General features: G+C 47.2%; 1 protein-coding gene across 1 annotated transcript in view; it reads right to left on the bottom strand.

Annotated features, from left to right (window-relative positions):
- Positions 1-14,954, bottom strand: part of BLK (BLK proto-oncogene, Src family tyrosine kinase) — a 369,223-nt gene that overhangs the window by 34,542 nt on the left and 319,727 nt on the right. The window contains exon 10 of the mRNA XM_086926186.1: positions 6,297-6,373. Within this exon, the coding sequence (XP_086782312.1) occupies positions 6,297-6,373 (77 nt within the window). The remainder of the gene's footprint in view (positions 1-6,296; positions 6,374-14,954) is intronic.

The following is a 14,954-nucleotide window of genomic DNA, read 5'->3' as shown; positions in this document are numbered from 1 at the left end:
ATTTTGCGGTCATATGCACTGTCAATCAATCAATCAATCAATCAATCAATGACACTTATAGAGCGCGCTACATACCCGTAGGGTCTCAAGGCGCTTGGGGGCGGGGGGGTGCCGCTACTGCTCGAACAGCCAGGCCTTCAGCTTCTTCCTGAAGAAGAGGTGGTCTTGGGTCAGGCGCAGGTCGGTCGGGAGGGAGTTCCAGGTCTTGGCGGCCAGGTAGGAGAAGGACCTTCCTCCTGTGGTCGCTCTTCGGATGCGGGGGACGGCGGCGAGGGCGTGGTTGGCTGATCGGAGGTGGCGTTTGGGAGCGTAGAAGTTGATCGGGCTGTTGAGGTAGCTCGGGCCTTGGTCGTGTAGGGCTTTGTGTGCGTGGGTGAGGAGGCGGAAGGTGATTCTTTTGTTGACGGGGAGCCAGTGAAGGTCTCTCAGATGTCCGGAGATGTGGCTGGTTCGTGGGATGTCGAGGATGAGTCTGGCTGAGGCGTTCTGGATCTGCTGGAGTCTCTTCTGGAGCTTGGCGGTGGTACCGGCGTAGAGGGCGTTGCCGTAGTCCAGTCGGCTAGTGACGAGGGCCTGGGTGACGGTCTTCCTGGTCTCGGTGGGGATCCACCAGAAGATCTTCCGTAGCATGCGCAGGATGTTGAAGCACGACGAGGAGACGGCATTGACTTGCCTTGTCATGGAGAGGGAGGAGTCCAGGATGAAGCCCAGGTTGCGTGCATGGTCTGTCTGTTTGGGTGCGGTGCCCAGGGCGGGAGGCCACCAGGAGTCGTCCCAGGCGGAGGGTGAAGAGCCCAGGATGAGGACCTCCGTCTTGTCCGAGTTCAGTTTCAGGCGGCTGGCCGTCATCCACTCGGCTACCTCTTTCATCCCTTCGTGCAGGTTGGCTCTGGCGGTGGCGGGGTCGTTGGTCAGGGAGAGGATCAGCTGGGTGTCGTCGGCGTAGGAGATTATGCTGAGGTTGTGTTGACGTGCGATGGCCGCGAGGGGGCTCATGTAGACGTTGAATAGGGTGGGGCTCAGAGAGGATCCTTGAGGGACGCCGCAGATGACTTCGGAGGCCTCTGACTTGTACGGTGGTAGTCGGACTCTCTGTGTTCTTCCGTCGAGGAAGGAGATGATCCATTCCAGCGCCTTGTCCTGGATTCCGACGTTGCTGAGGCCCTGTACTAGGGTGCGGTGGCAGACAGTGTCGAATGCCGCGAAGAGGTCTAGGAGGATGAGGGCCGCTGTTTCTCCGTTGTCCATCAGGGCTCGGATGTCATCGGTGGCGGTGATGAGGGCGGTCTCGGTGCTGTGGTTGGCTCGGAAGCCGGACTGTGAGGGGTCGAGGGATCCATTCGTCTCGAGGAAGGCGGCCATCTGCTTGTTGACGGTCTTCTCGATGACTTTGGCTGGAAACGGGAGGAGCGAGATGGGGCGGTAGTTCTTGAGTTCGGTGGGGTCCGCTGTTGGTTTCTTGAGTAGAGCGCTGAGTTCGGCGTGCTTCCAGCTCTCAGGGAAGGTGGCGGTGTCGAAGGATGTGTTGATGATGTCTCGCAGGTGGGGTGCGATGACAGCGTCGGCCTTGTTGAAGATGTGGTGAGGGCAGGGGTCGGTCGGTGATCCGGAGTGGATGGAGTTCATTGTGCGGATGGTGTCTTCGGTGCTGATCGGGGTCCAGGCGTGGAGGGTGGTGGTGGGGGGTGGTTGTTCGGTCATGGTGTGCGTTGGTTGGTTGTTGAAGCTGTTGTGTATGTCCGCGATCTTGTTGTGGAAGTAAGAAGCGAGGGAGTCGCAGAGGTCTTGCGATGGGGTGATGTCGTTGTTTCCTGCGCTGGGGTTGGATAGCTCTTTCACGATGTTGAAGAGTTCCTTGCTGTTGTGTGCGTTGTTGTCCAGCCGGTCCTTGAATGCAGTTTTCTTGGCGGCGCGGATCAGCTGGTGGTGCTTCCGAGTGGCCAGCTTGAGGGTGGTCCTGTTGTCCGGTGTAGGTTCCCTTCTCCAGACTTTCTCGAGGGCTCGGCAGTTCTTCTTGGAGCTCTTGAGTTCGTCGGTGAACCACGGGGCTTTCTTGCTGCCGGGTCTGCTGGGCGGGGTCCTCAGCGGGGCGAGCTCATCCGCGCAGATGCTGATCCACTTCGTGAGGTTGTCGGCGGCCTGGCTGGGGTTCGCTGAGCTGGCAGGAGGGTGCTGGCTCAGGGAGGCGGCGAGCTGGTCTGCTGTGATCTTGTTCCAGCTTCTGCGGGTGGCCTGTTGCTGGTGGTGGTGGGTCGTCGTTCTCTTGAAGGTGAAGTGGACGCAGCTGTGGTCCGTCCATTGAAGCTCTGTGGCGTGGCTGAAGTCGATGTCTGTGCTGGAGGAGAAGACTGCGTCGAGTGTGTGTCCGGCGAGGTGGGTGGGGGTGGACACCAGCTGCTTGAGTCCGAGATTGGCGAGGTTGTCGAGCAGGGTGCTGGTGTTGCGGTCGTTGTTGTTCTCCAGATGGAAGTTGAGGTCCCCCAGGAGGATGTAGTCAGCGGAGGGGAGGGGATGCGGGCTGACGAAGTTGGTGATGTCCTCGCTGAATTGTGTGCGTGGTCCCGGGGGTCGGTAGATCAGGGTGCCTCTGAGGGTGGTGTTCGGGTTGGTGTGGATCTGGAAATGCAGGTGTTCGGCGCTGGTCAGGGTGTTGTCGGTGCTGGTCGTGAGACGGATGGTGTTCCTGTGGATGATGGCGATGCCTCCTCCCATCTGGTTGGCGTTGCGGTCCTTCCGGACGATCTTGTAGCCCTCTGGGATGGCGATGGCGATGTCGGGGGCTGAAGAGGCGTTCATCCAGGTCTCCGTGAGGAAGGCAACGTCAGGGGCTATGGCGTCTAGGAGGTTCCAGAGTTCGATGGCGTGTCTGTGGACGGAGCGGGTGTTGAGCAGGATGCACTTGAGGTGGGTGCTGCTGGTGTTTGACTTGGCGGGTGCTGGTGCGAGGCAGGTCCGGATGCTGGTGAACTTGCAGGCGTGGCAGCTGAAAGGTCCGTGGGTGAGTCGTGGTGTGGCTTGGTGGCATTCTGGGGGTCGGCCGGTGTTGAGTGCGATGAGGGTGGCGGCGGAGTACGTCAGGCGGGTAGGTCGGGGTCTTCGTGGGCCAGGGGTCCTGGCGCTGGTCGCGATCCGGTCGCGGACGGGCGCAGACGGGCTTACCTTTGGCGCGCCTTCGGCGCACAATCGGCGCGCCCGCTGCGCGTGACCGCTGAGCGTTCGCACGGTCGCCATATAAGGCGAAGTGCGCGGGTGGGCGGGGCAGCTGGGAGGCGGGAGCGGGGAGGGATACAGAAGGCAAAAGGGGCGGGGCTAAGCGGCGGTGGCGGGAAGCGGGGAGGGAGAGCGGGGCTCGGCGAGGTAGGCGGGCAGACAGGAAGGAGACAGCAAAACACGGGCACAATTACCAAATTACAAATACAATAACACGGGCACAATTACAGAGGAAAAAGGAGAAGCACAAAGTCAAGGGAATACTATACACAACAATACGAGCAGCCGGCAGGCAGGCACGGACCGCGCCTCTCGGAGGAGGGGGCGTGGTCAGCGGCAGTGCGACAGGCAGCGAGGCAGCTAGGCAGGGCAGAGGGGCACACGCAGCAGCTGGTGGCCGTGCGGCGCGGGGGTGTCCCACAAGTGGGTCACACTCACCTGCGTCGCACGGTCGCCATATAATGCGAAGTGCGCGGGTGGGCGGGGCAGCTGGGAGGCGGGAGCGGGGAGGGATACAGAAGGCAAAAGGGGCGGGGCTAAGCGGCGGTGGCGGGAAGCGGGGAGGGAGAGCGGGGCTCGGCGAGGTAGGCGGGCAGACAGGAAGGAGACAGCAAAACACGGGCACAATTACCAAATTACAAATACAATAACACAGGCACAATTACAGAGGAAAAAGGAGAAGCACAAAGTCAAGGGAATACTATACACAACAATACGAGCAGCCGGCAGGCAGGCACGGACCGCGCCTCTCGGAGGAGGGGGCGTGGTCAGCAGCAGTGCGACAGGCAGCGAGGCAGCTAGGCAGGGCAGAGGGGCACACATAGCAGCTGGTGGCCGTGCGGCGCGGGGGTGTCCCACCAACTGTATGTTGGTGGGGTAATTCAAGTTAACTCAGTAAAATATAACTGGCGAATTTCAGCGTTTTTTTGTTTTTAAATGTTAGTTTTCATATTATTTCAACAGCTAACTATAAAAATCCTATTACCTTACCTATAGTGCCTCTGTAGTTATGGTTGAGCCAGTGTTTTCAGAGGAAGGCCTTTTTTTGTTTTTATTTAATAACTTTGCTGCCACTCAAGGAATCTGTATGAAACTTTTCTAAATAAAAGAAAATTCCTCTACTTTTGGCACTTCATCAACAGTTTTGTACAGATTCATTAAGCAGGGGCCAAGTAAAAGTGGAGGGAGGGGGGGAGGGGAGGGCCTTTTCCCATTTTTTTCACCTAGCAAATTTTGATTTTTGATACAGAAATAAACAGTTGAACTGAAGTACATCAAATTGGACATTAGGTTAGAACCTTACTAAAGGATATGCCTTGCTTTGGTGAAAATCCACTCAGTTGTTTTCAACAAATTAGCTTTTAAAAAGGGTTGGGCATAAAGAGATTAAACATTTCCCTCTAGAATGTCTTTTTTTATCATTTGAGGTAGGTCTTGTTTAATCTTTCATAACTTTTTTTTCACAAAAGGTATCCACATCACATTTGCGTCCTTTTCTTCAAATGCCTTGTAGATTCTAAATTCATACAGGCATTGTGGATTGCCATGGAGGAAACCATGAAAATAGTTATAATATAGCAAAACTTTGGGCTTTTTTAAAAAAAAATGGTTAACAAAGTGCTGTTCAAGAAATCATCTGGCTTTGCTTTTTAAAAATGTCGTCAACAAAAGGTTTTATAGCGAGGATCACTGTCTTCCCCACTCTCCGGGGCAAGTGGAGTTGTAAAAGGAAACCACATTTTTTACCACATATTTTGCATTTTTCTACGTGTGTCTATTTGTCCTATTTATTTTTGGTTTCAACCTACTTGCATTTTGTAGTGGAAAAAAAGTGAATCTCATGTGTGAACCGCAAAGTCTACATAAGTTAAATACCATTACATCTACCCGAACTTTCTGGTTGCTGGGATACATAGTGTTTGTTGGCTGCCCAAAAACACACAGTACCCAGAGCCAACAACTGAGCTGCAGCTTATAGAGTTTTCATTGTTTACCAACCATGCAGCAATTCCTATTGTAAAATCTAATGAATTGAAATTGATATGATTTAAACCTCTGTATTTTTTTAATGTGCCTAAATCCAGGAATAGTGTATATTTGTATGGCTCAGAATTTCGAGTTATTGATGCTGTCATATTATCCAGAGAGCATTTTGGAAAATGTGTTCTTTCTTACACACTGGCTTACATATGGAGGCCAAAAATGGAGAGAAAAGCAATTGTTCTATTATTCTATATTTTCTCACTTCTGATAAAAACGAAACCCATTGTGTGGATTTGGTGATGTGCCTGTGGACAGGAGGGGACCTAAAATGCAAAATGGCAACATTTGAAATGACCTTTTGTGCAATGTGGGTAGCTGCGGAACTTGGAAAACAAGAGAATGCTAACAAACCCACACATTTCGGAAAAGTAGAAGCCCAGGGGAGTTTAGGGTGGTCTGACTTGTGTGAATCCCACTATATTTTATTAGCCACAATGCCCTGCAAACCTCAACACTGGATAAAAATAAAACACATTCCCTCACATTTCTGTGAGCAAAACCTTTGGACTATGAGGGAATCCAGAAAATTCCTACCACCCAGAAGAGTTACACCTATGTGTTGGACTAAATAAACATGAATGAATTTACCTTTGTGAATCAAAGCCAATATATACATTTATGAGCCCAATAAACGATGTATATCAACAACACACTTTTGTTGGTTTTTAGTGCATTAGTGTATGTGCAACCCAATAGTGAGTATGTATGAATTTATTTGTTTGAAGGCATAAGTAAATCACAATGGATGAATCCACCTAATGTGTGTCATGATTCAACAATACATTTTTGGACTTTCTGGCCACTCATATAAACTGTCTGTTTCAGATATAGTCTGCTGATCAATCAGCACTGTAATAACGTGCAAGAGGTTAACCAGTAAGAAGAATCGAGATAGTAATCGTAGGTGTGGTACAATAATTGACTAGAAAAAGCCTTCGGTCACCTGTTCTCCTAATCATTCTAAAGCAGTAACAATAGCATAGCCTTAAGCTCATAAATAAATACAGCTCAGCTTCACTGTTCACCACTTCAGCATGACATACCTGCGCAGAGATGTCGATGAGTGTTTGGAGGGGTAAACTCATGCCTTCCCCCGTCTTCAAGAAATCCAGTAAGCATCCTGAAAGAGAGGAAAGTAAAACTTGTGCATTGGAAATGGAGCATTCACAAAACAGGTGAATCTGCTTACGAATTACAAACAGTCGCCAGTGATTCATGCATCATTACCAATTCTGTGTCTATGGTGAAACATGTTCAAGCTCATAGTTATATGAATATCTTGCCACTTAAGATAATGGAGCATACCTTCTTTAAGTCAGAACAGCTAGTGACTGACTTTATCATTTACGTCTGAAATTAGTACAGTATGGGAGCATGGCAGAAAAAAAGCCAGGGTCAGCTTAAATGGCCAAATAGTCCTGTTCACATCTATTCAGGCAAGTCCTGAAATAGCTGGATCTGACAAAATGTGCAGTAGTACAAAAAAGCTACGGAATGTGGTGAGAGTTGACTCTTAAGACTGTCAGCATTGCACTGATCTAGGAGACAGGACCCTATATTCTCCACTCAAAACTCATGCTCTAATGCCAAAGGATGAATCTCCTGTCTAGAGTGGCTCTTGACCACCTCTCCTTTTAAAACTGACAATAAGGAAGTGTGGGATAGATAGAAGGTCACAAATAAGAATCTGGCAAGTGATGTCTGGTCAAGCATAGCAAAATTCCAACAATTATATGTTTGTTTCCATGGTTTTAATAGTTTATTTGTTTTATCAACATGACAAGAAATAAAAAACATTTCTATAAGTATTAAAAAAAATAACTATTGATGATAGCAAAGTCTATGTATTTTACATTAAGATGAGCTAGCTGCTACAGGTATTACATATACTTTGAGCCATGGGTCTCAGTCAAATTAGATCAAATATATTTAGTCCACTACTGTTGAATCTCTGTCTATTGAAGTTTGACAAGCTATTCCGATTACTAGTTCTTGCCGAAATCTGCTTGCCAGGAAGAGATTCCAATGAATATCACAAGAGCGTGGTAGGATTGGCAGGTATGTCCTTTGTGATTACTTCCTGTATGTTTTGATGATGTGGGTCTCACTTCAGAATTCAACAATTATAAAGGATGAAAAGGAAAAAATTTAACAAGCCTACAAAGATACATATTCACTGTGATTGAGAAAGGGCAATGGCGGAGCAACAGAGATCCATGAAAAAAACTAAAGGAAAATAAAAGACTGATTCAGATGCAGAAGAAACAGACACTGATGCAGATGAAGACCGCTCATCAGAGAACGACTCTTTGGCACCAGTGGTGGCAACCGAAACTGAGGACATGTAAGACCTAAGCATCTGGGCTGCACACAGGAGGACACTCAGTCCTGAAAAATGGAGAACAGGGTCTACTACAATGAGGATGAGCTATCGGGTCTGGCTGGCTGGGCCAGTGGGTAATGACTTACTGCATGCAACTGACCAAAATGGAATGTCTAAGGTCTAAATAACCAAGCCAAGATGTGCAATCCTGTATAAAGAGATAGAGAATACATATAGCTCTCCTACAAGACTCCCACCTCACCCATAAAGAGGACACAGCTTTCCAGAAACACTGGAGGGGACAACTTTGGCCTACTCATTATTTGGCATATACCGAGGTGGTTCTAGAGTGGATCAGGCCTAGAGTGCCAGATCGGTTTACTAAGATCATAGATAAAGAAAGGAGGTATATAATGGTATGCAGCATATTAGACGGGAATGATATGCCTCTAGGAAAACATATGCACCAGATCAAGACCAGGCAACGCTCTTGTAAAAAAAAAAATCTACAATTAGCCGGTTCTACACAGTACCCCTCTATATGACACACTGCAAGTTTAATTGTGTTGCTGAAAATGACCTAAATACATCATACTACCTCTACCTTCTTCCAGAGTGGTAAGAACATCAGCAGTTAGAATCTGGCAATCCTACTGAGATCTGATAGACTCCTGCAGAACCTATAATCCTCACAATAAGGATTACTCGTTTTATTCTCCTACCAATAACCTACATGTTAGGGTAGACAGAATGTTGTGTACACCGTCACTACACACACAGGGTTGAAAGCACTCAGTAACGCTGCAGAAAGATGATAAAATCACAACGCTCTGATGATAACAGTGTGATGGGACAGATCACGGGGAAAATTCTCATATAGAGACTGAAGATGTCTACACTAGAAGGCCAGGCATTCGGTCTACAGACGTACAAAGTCATACAGCAATATTTCACTGAAAATACTGGTACGGCTTCCTCAATAGTGGTAGAATGGGGAACATTTAAAACAGCAACAAACAATCGTAGGAGTGCATCAAGCAATTGACAGCGATATAAAGCGTCATGAGAACAAATTAAGAGACGTGGACAAAAAAAGACCAAGCACTGTCACTCCCTAATAGGAACATTAGTTGAAGAGAAATAAAAACTAGTACAATTACCTGAAAAAGTAAGGCATTTTGACCACAAAGTATACAAGACTAAAGCACATAACAAAAGGGATAAAGGAAGGACATCTCGTGTAGATAAATAACACTGAGAAGAAGGGATCCACTATTATACACAATTAAAAGCCACAGTCAATAGAACGTATGACTGCGAGCTCCAGGAATATTTAATAAGAGCAAAATTGGAATGGGTCACACATGGGATAGCAGACAAGTTGGGCAATGAAATAAGAGTACGTCAAGTAAAAAATTGCACTAAAGAGAATGGGCAGAGGGAAAACTACAGGGTGAGCAGGACTCCCAGGAGAGTTCTGTATGACCTATGTAGATATACTCACCTCAGCCCTGGCAGAAGTATATAACAAAGAACGAGAGGGAAATAGACTCTCCCCTTCGCAATGCAAAGTAATGGTGGTGACACCATCTAAACTGGGCTGAGATCCACTCAAGTTGGCATCCTACTGCCCATTATCAATGCTTAACACTCAATATAAGGTATTAAACGAAGTTCTGGCAAATGAGCTGCTCTTCACCATGCCCCATATAATCCACCTTTATCAGGGTGGATTAATTCCAGGGCAAAACACTGCAATGAGTATTAGAAAACTGCAGGGGGTACTAAATAACTCTGCAAATCTATACCCTTGTACTGTGATCATTTCTATTGACATTGAAGTAGCTAAAGTGCCAGTATTTATGTGCAGTTCTTCAAAATGTGGACCTGGAGAGTGAACTTCAGACAGGGTTTTACTTACTATCCCAATCATCTGCTAGGTGAGGACAGGAACCTAACTCCCAGCAGCGTATTGGGTGAATATGGCACTGAGGCAGGACTGCCCACTGTCCACGCTCATTTTGCCATCACAACTGAGCTACAACTTCAATGTACTATTAGACTTTTGAGTAACTTTACTACTTTTGGCTATCCACAAAATCCGAGTGTAGAGTTACTCAAACTTTTAAGAGTAAATTGCAGGTGTAAATTGCTCTAAAGTGTGGTGTTGTGAATAGCCCCTGCAGTTTGTTAATAGTCCCCAAGCCCTTCAATTTTGTGGAGACATGCAAGTTTTACTTTTTTGAGTAAATTTACACTTAGATTTTGTGATAGTCAAAAAGTAGAAAGCTTACTCAAAAGTGTAAATTCCTCAAAAGTGTAAGCTACAATTGTGAATCAGGTCCTGTAATTTCAAGCCCATGCGTCGAACAAACCAACCTGAATTTTCCAAGGAAGCTTGGAGGCCATTGGAGTTTTAGAGATTATTAATGTATCATTCACGAACAATAGGGCCAGAGCCTTTTGGTCCGCAAGTTGCAAGAAGTCATTTTCACAGTTCATTAAAACTGTGAAGCGGTCATTAACGAAGAGTGAAAAGGGAACCAGTGCAAGGATACAGCCCTGTCACACACCTCTATTGATATTAATTCTCTCCATGAGCTCTCCTTTAATGCTCCAGTGAACTGTAGTGTAGTTATTTGTATAGCTGCAGTATTACAAAGAGCAGGCTCATTGGTACTAGCTGCTTTACGAGTACTTCCCATAGTTTGGATTTTGGAATTAAATTAAAATCAGCTAGAAGATCGACGAAAGCTTCATATAAGTGACCACAGTTTGTCAACTATTTTCCATTTTATGAGAAGGAAAAATAAAATAAGGTTTATACTGCTGACGTTTGGTCTAAATCCAGCCTGTAGATAAGTTAAAATCTGGTTTCTCTCATCCAAGTAATCACTTTAACCAATACCTGTTTACTAAAAGTATTCTGTATGTAATTGAGAAGGCTGATAGGGTGGTAATTCCCTGGCAAGCTAGGGGAGCACTTATTATCGATGTGAATTATTTCAGCGCCCTTCCAGGAACCGGGAACCAGCATGCCAGCCAATATGGCATTAAATTTACTTGTAGTTTTTTATTATTATAAACCGGCAGTACAGAATAGTCATCGTATGCAAACAGTATAAGTAGTCATGCATGAGAGAAAACACATATGAAAATCACTACAGAAAGCTAGTGTCAAAACACAACCCCAGTTTCATGGGTACATAGTCACATTTGTTGAGAATTGAACAGATGCAAGCAAAAATTGACCCGAGTAAAAACACCCGGAAATAGAAGAAGAGATACAGAGCCATAAAAGGGATAGAATGCCAAGGAATGATAAGGAATTATATATCACTAGCAGCTCGTCCCGACGTTGTCCGGGTATGAATTGCTGCCGGCCAGTAGTATATTGTTTTGTAGGATTTCGTTTTGATAGCATTTCTTATCTGTGACAGGCCTGTGAAATGCTCCGATTCACAGTGCTCTGCTGATGCACTTAAGAGTGCGCGTTCAGTAGTGTGTGAACTCGAGTTTCCCTACTTTATTTTTCCTTGCAATATTATATAGCGCAAACTCGACAACATGTCATGAGCACAATTTACATTACAGAAGAACACATTCATTTGTGGTAGGCACGGGGAGACAAAGCGATTTGCCTGGAATCACAGGAAGTGGAGCTGATGCCGAGATTTGAACGTAGCTCCCCAGCTCTAAAGTTCGCACTTCTAGAACTAGTGGCGGGAGGTGTGTCTAAAAGTGTATGTCGGTGCTGGCCATCAATGAGAGAGACCTGTGCATTTTTCAAATGGGTGGTGAAAAAATATGAGTATGTTGCTGGAGATGTGGGCCGCCGTGCCACCAATGTACTTACCGGGGGAGGGTAAACACCCATTATTCCGCAACTTTATTTCCGCATACCATCACTCCGCATACTTTCATTACGAAAGTACCATGACTCCGCAATGCCATTATAACGCATGGCATTACATTTTTTATGCTTTTACCACGCATACATTTACAACGAAATTCGTTGTGAATGCATGAATGGTAAAAGCATGTTTTTTTTAATGTTTGGATAAGGTAAGTATGGGTATATGGGTATATGTTTTGGGGTACTGAGGTGTTTGGGTATTTTAAGGGTTCAGATATAGTTTTGGGTTTGGGGTATAGGGGTATTTTTAGGGTTCAGGGGTAGGTTTGGGTTTTGGGGTACAGTGGTATTTTAAGGGTTCAGTGCTAGGTTTGGGTTTTGGGGTACAGGGGTATTTTTAGGGTTCAGGGCTAGGTTTGGGTTTTGGGGTATAGGGGCATTTTAGGGTTCAGGGGTAGGTTTGGGTTTTGGGGTACAGGGTTATTTTTAGGGTTCAGGGCTAGGTTTGGGTTTTGGGGTACAGGGGTATTTTTAGGGTTCAGGGATAGCTTTGGGTTTTGGGGTACAGGGGTATTAAGGGTTCAGGACTAGGTTTGGGTTTTGGGGTACAGGGGTATTTAAGGGTTCAGGGGTAGGTTTGCGTTTTGGGGTACAGTGGTATTTTTAGGGTTCAGGGCTAGGTTTGAGTTTTGGGGTACAGGGGTATTTTTAGGGTTCAGGGCTAGGTTTGGGGTTTGAGGTACAGGGGTATTATAGGGTTCAGGGCTAGGTTTGGGTTTTGGGGTACAGGGGTATTTTTAGGGTTAAGGGATATGTTTGGGTTTTGGGGTACAGGGTATATTTATAGGGTTAAGATGGGTTAGTGTTTAAGGGTGTTGGGGTATTTTAAGGAGTAAGGGTGGGTTATGATTATGGGGTGCAGGGGTATTTAAAGGGAGCAGGGTGGGATTAGCACACGATATGAGACATGGCATGAAGGACGGAACGTACAACACGACCCCAGCGTTTGTCACGCCCACAGCACACGCCCACAGCACAACACAGACACGCCCACAAGGGACTACTTTGCTGGCACGGTTCTTTTACCTTTTAAATGTATATGGTGGGCGTCTGCATAGCCTATGTCTTTCTGCTGCAACTGCTCTTTCCAACGCTGTATTGGGTGTTGTGATTGGCGCTGTGGTTCCTGAGATTACCCGCCTCAAAGGTTTGGGCTCTCTCTTTATTATATTAGTATAGATATGGATATGGATATGGATATGGATATGGATTAAGGCATGCATCATAAATCTGGCACCCTGGTCAGTCCCTAGTTCATAGCCACCCTGCCCTTGGCCAAGTAGGGGCTTAGCAGTCAGATGATGAACTCCCAGTGGGATGTCTTCCAGAAAGCCCAGCGGTGTGACCCATGGGTCAGGCTCCAGGGAGGTTTGTTTCAAATCATTTATAACCAGTAGAACCCACTTCCAGTATCGGGAGATCGGGGGCACGCCCATACGAGATGAAGAAACTGAGCGTTATCCCAACTGCAAAGTAGGCAGATGTGGAAGAGAGAGGGGTCATTCCTATGTTGACATCCCAGAGTGCTGTAAACCCTATGAAGGTATTTGTAATGCAGCAATTTGTGTAGATAGTTCACAGAGGTCATGCCATTCTGCACACAACCTAAGCTCAATGTTTTTTGGGCAGGGTTTCACCCAATCCCATATTCCAGGCCACTCTAGCCTCATCTGTCTGACCCCACCTGTATTGTGAGATAGTGGTGTAAAGCCCACAAACCCACCCAATGGTATCAGATGAGGTTATGAGCAAGCCGGGCCGAAGAGGCTGAAATGCCAGAAACCGGTCCCCGGTAGCTTGTCTCCTTTCTGGTAAAGAATTGGCTTGGTAGTTTAGTCTGCCCTGTTCCCATGATGCACTGGGCCAGGGACAGACTGATTTGCATATAGCCAGATTCTGAGCTGGGATGGGGCAGTGAGATAAATAACGGTGATGGATCAAGCCCTGATCTTTGGACTGGGTAAGAGTGGTCTGCTCAATTCAGACACTCTGTTCATCACCACCCCCTTTTGTAAATCGATTTTGGCCACTATAGGTGTGGCAGGGTATACTCAGACATGAGTCCCTTTCTCACTGCTCCATCAGGATTCAAGCAAGCCGGGCCGAAGAGGCTGAAATGCCAGAAACCGGTCCCCGGTAGCTTGTCTCCTTTCTGGTAAAGAATTGGCTTGGTAGTTTAGTCTGCCCTGTTCCCATGATGCACTGGGCCAGGGACAGACTGATTTGCATATAGCCAGATTCTGAGCTGGGATGGGGCAGTGAGATAAATAACGGTGATGGATCAAGCCCTGATCTTTGGACTGGGTAAGAGTGGTCTGCTCAATTCAGACACTCTGTTCATCACCACCCCCTTTTGTAAATCGATTTTGGCCACTATAGGTGTGGCAGGGTATACTCAGACATGAGTCCCTTTCTCACTGCTCCATCAGGATTCAAGCAAGCCGGGCCGAAGAGGCTGAAATGCCAGAAACCGGTCCCCGGTAGCTTGTCTCCTTTCTGGTAAAGAATTGGCTTGGTAGTTTAGTCTGCCCTGTTCCCATGATGCACTGGGCCAGGGACAGACTGATTTGCATATAGCCAGATTCTGAGCTGGGATGGGGCAGTGAGATAAATAACGGTGATGGATCAAGCCCTGATCTTTGGACTGGGTAAGAGTGGTCTGCTCAATTCAGACACTCTGTTCATCACCACCCCCTTTTGTAAATCGATTTTGGCCACTATAGGTGTGGCAGGGTATACTCAGACATGAGTCCCTTTCTCACTGCTCCATCAGGATTCAAGCAAGCCGGGCCGAAGAGGCTGAAATGCCAGAAACCGGTCCCCGGTAGCTTGTCTCCTTTCTGGTAAAGAATTGGCTTGGTAGTTTAGTCTGCCCTGTTCCCATGATGCACTGGGCCAGGGACAGACTGATTTGCATATAGCCAGATTCTGAGCTGGGATGGGGCAGTGAGATAAATAACGGTGATGGATCAAGCCCTGATCTTTGGACTGGGTAAGAGTGGTCTGCTCAATTCGGACACTCTGTTCATCACCACCCCCTTTTGTAAATCGATTTTGGCCACTATAGGTGTGGCAGGGTATACTCAGACATGAGTCCCTTTCTCACTGCTCCATCAGGATTCAAGCAAGCCGGGCCGAAGAGGCTGAAATGCCAGAAACCGGTCCCCGGTAGCTTGTCTCCTTTCTGGTAAAGAATTGGCTTGGTAGTTTAGTCTGCCCTGTTCCCATGATGCACTGGGCCAGGGACAGACTGATTTGCATATAGCCAGATTCTGAGCTGGGATGGGGCAGTGAGATAAATAACGGTGATGGATCAAGCCCTGATCTTTGGACTGGGTAAGAGTGGTCTGCTCAATTCAGACACTCTGTTCATCACCACCCCCTTTTGTAAATAGGTTATGAGTTGTGTGAGCAGTGAAAATTCAGATGGCTTCTCCGGAAATCCTGGGAAGGCAGTCAGAA

Source organism: Lissotriton vulgaris, chromosome 6 (genome assembly GCF_964263255.1).
Source record: "Lissotriton vulgaris chromosome 6, aLisVul1.2, whole genome shotgun sequence".
Lineage (NCBI taxonomy): Eukaryota > Metazoa > Chordata > Amphibia > Caudata > Salamandridae > Lissotriton > Lissotriton vulgaris.
This window is presented reverse-complemented; position numbering and strand designations above follow the sequence as displayed.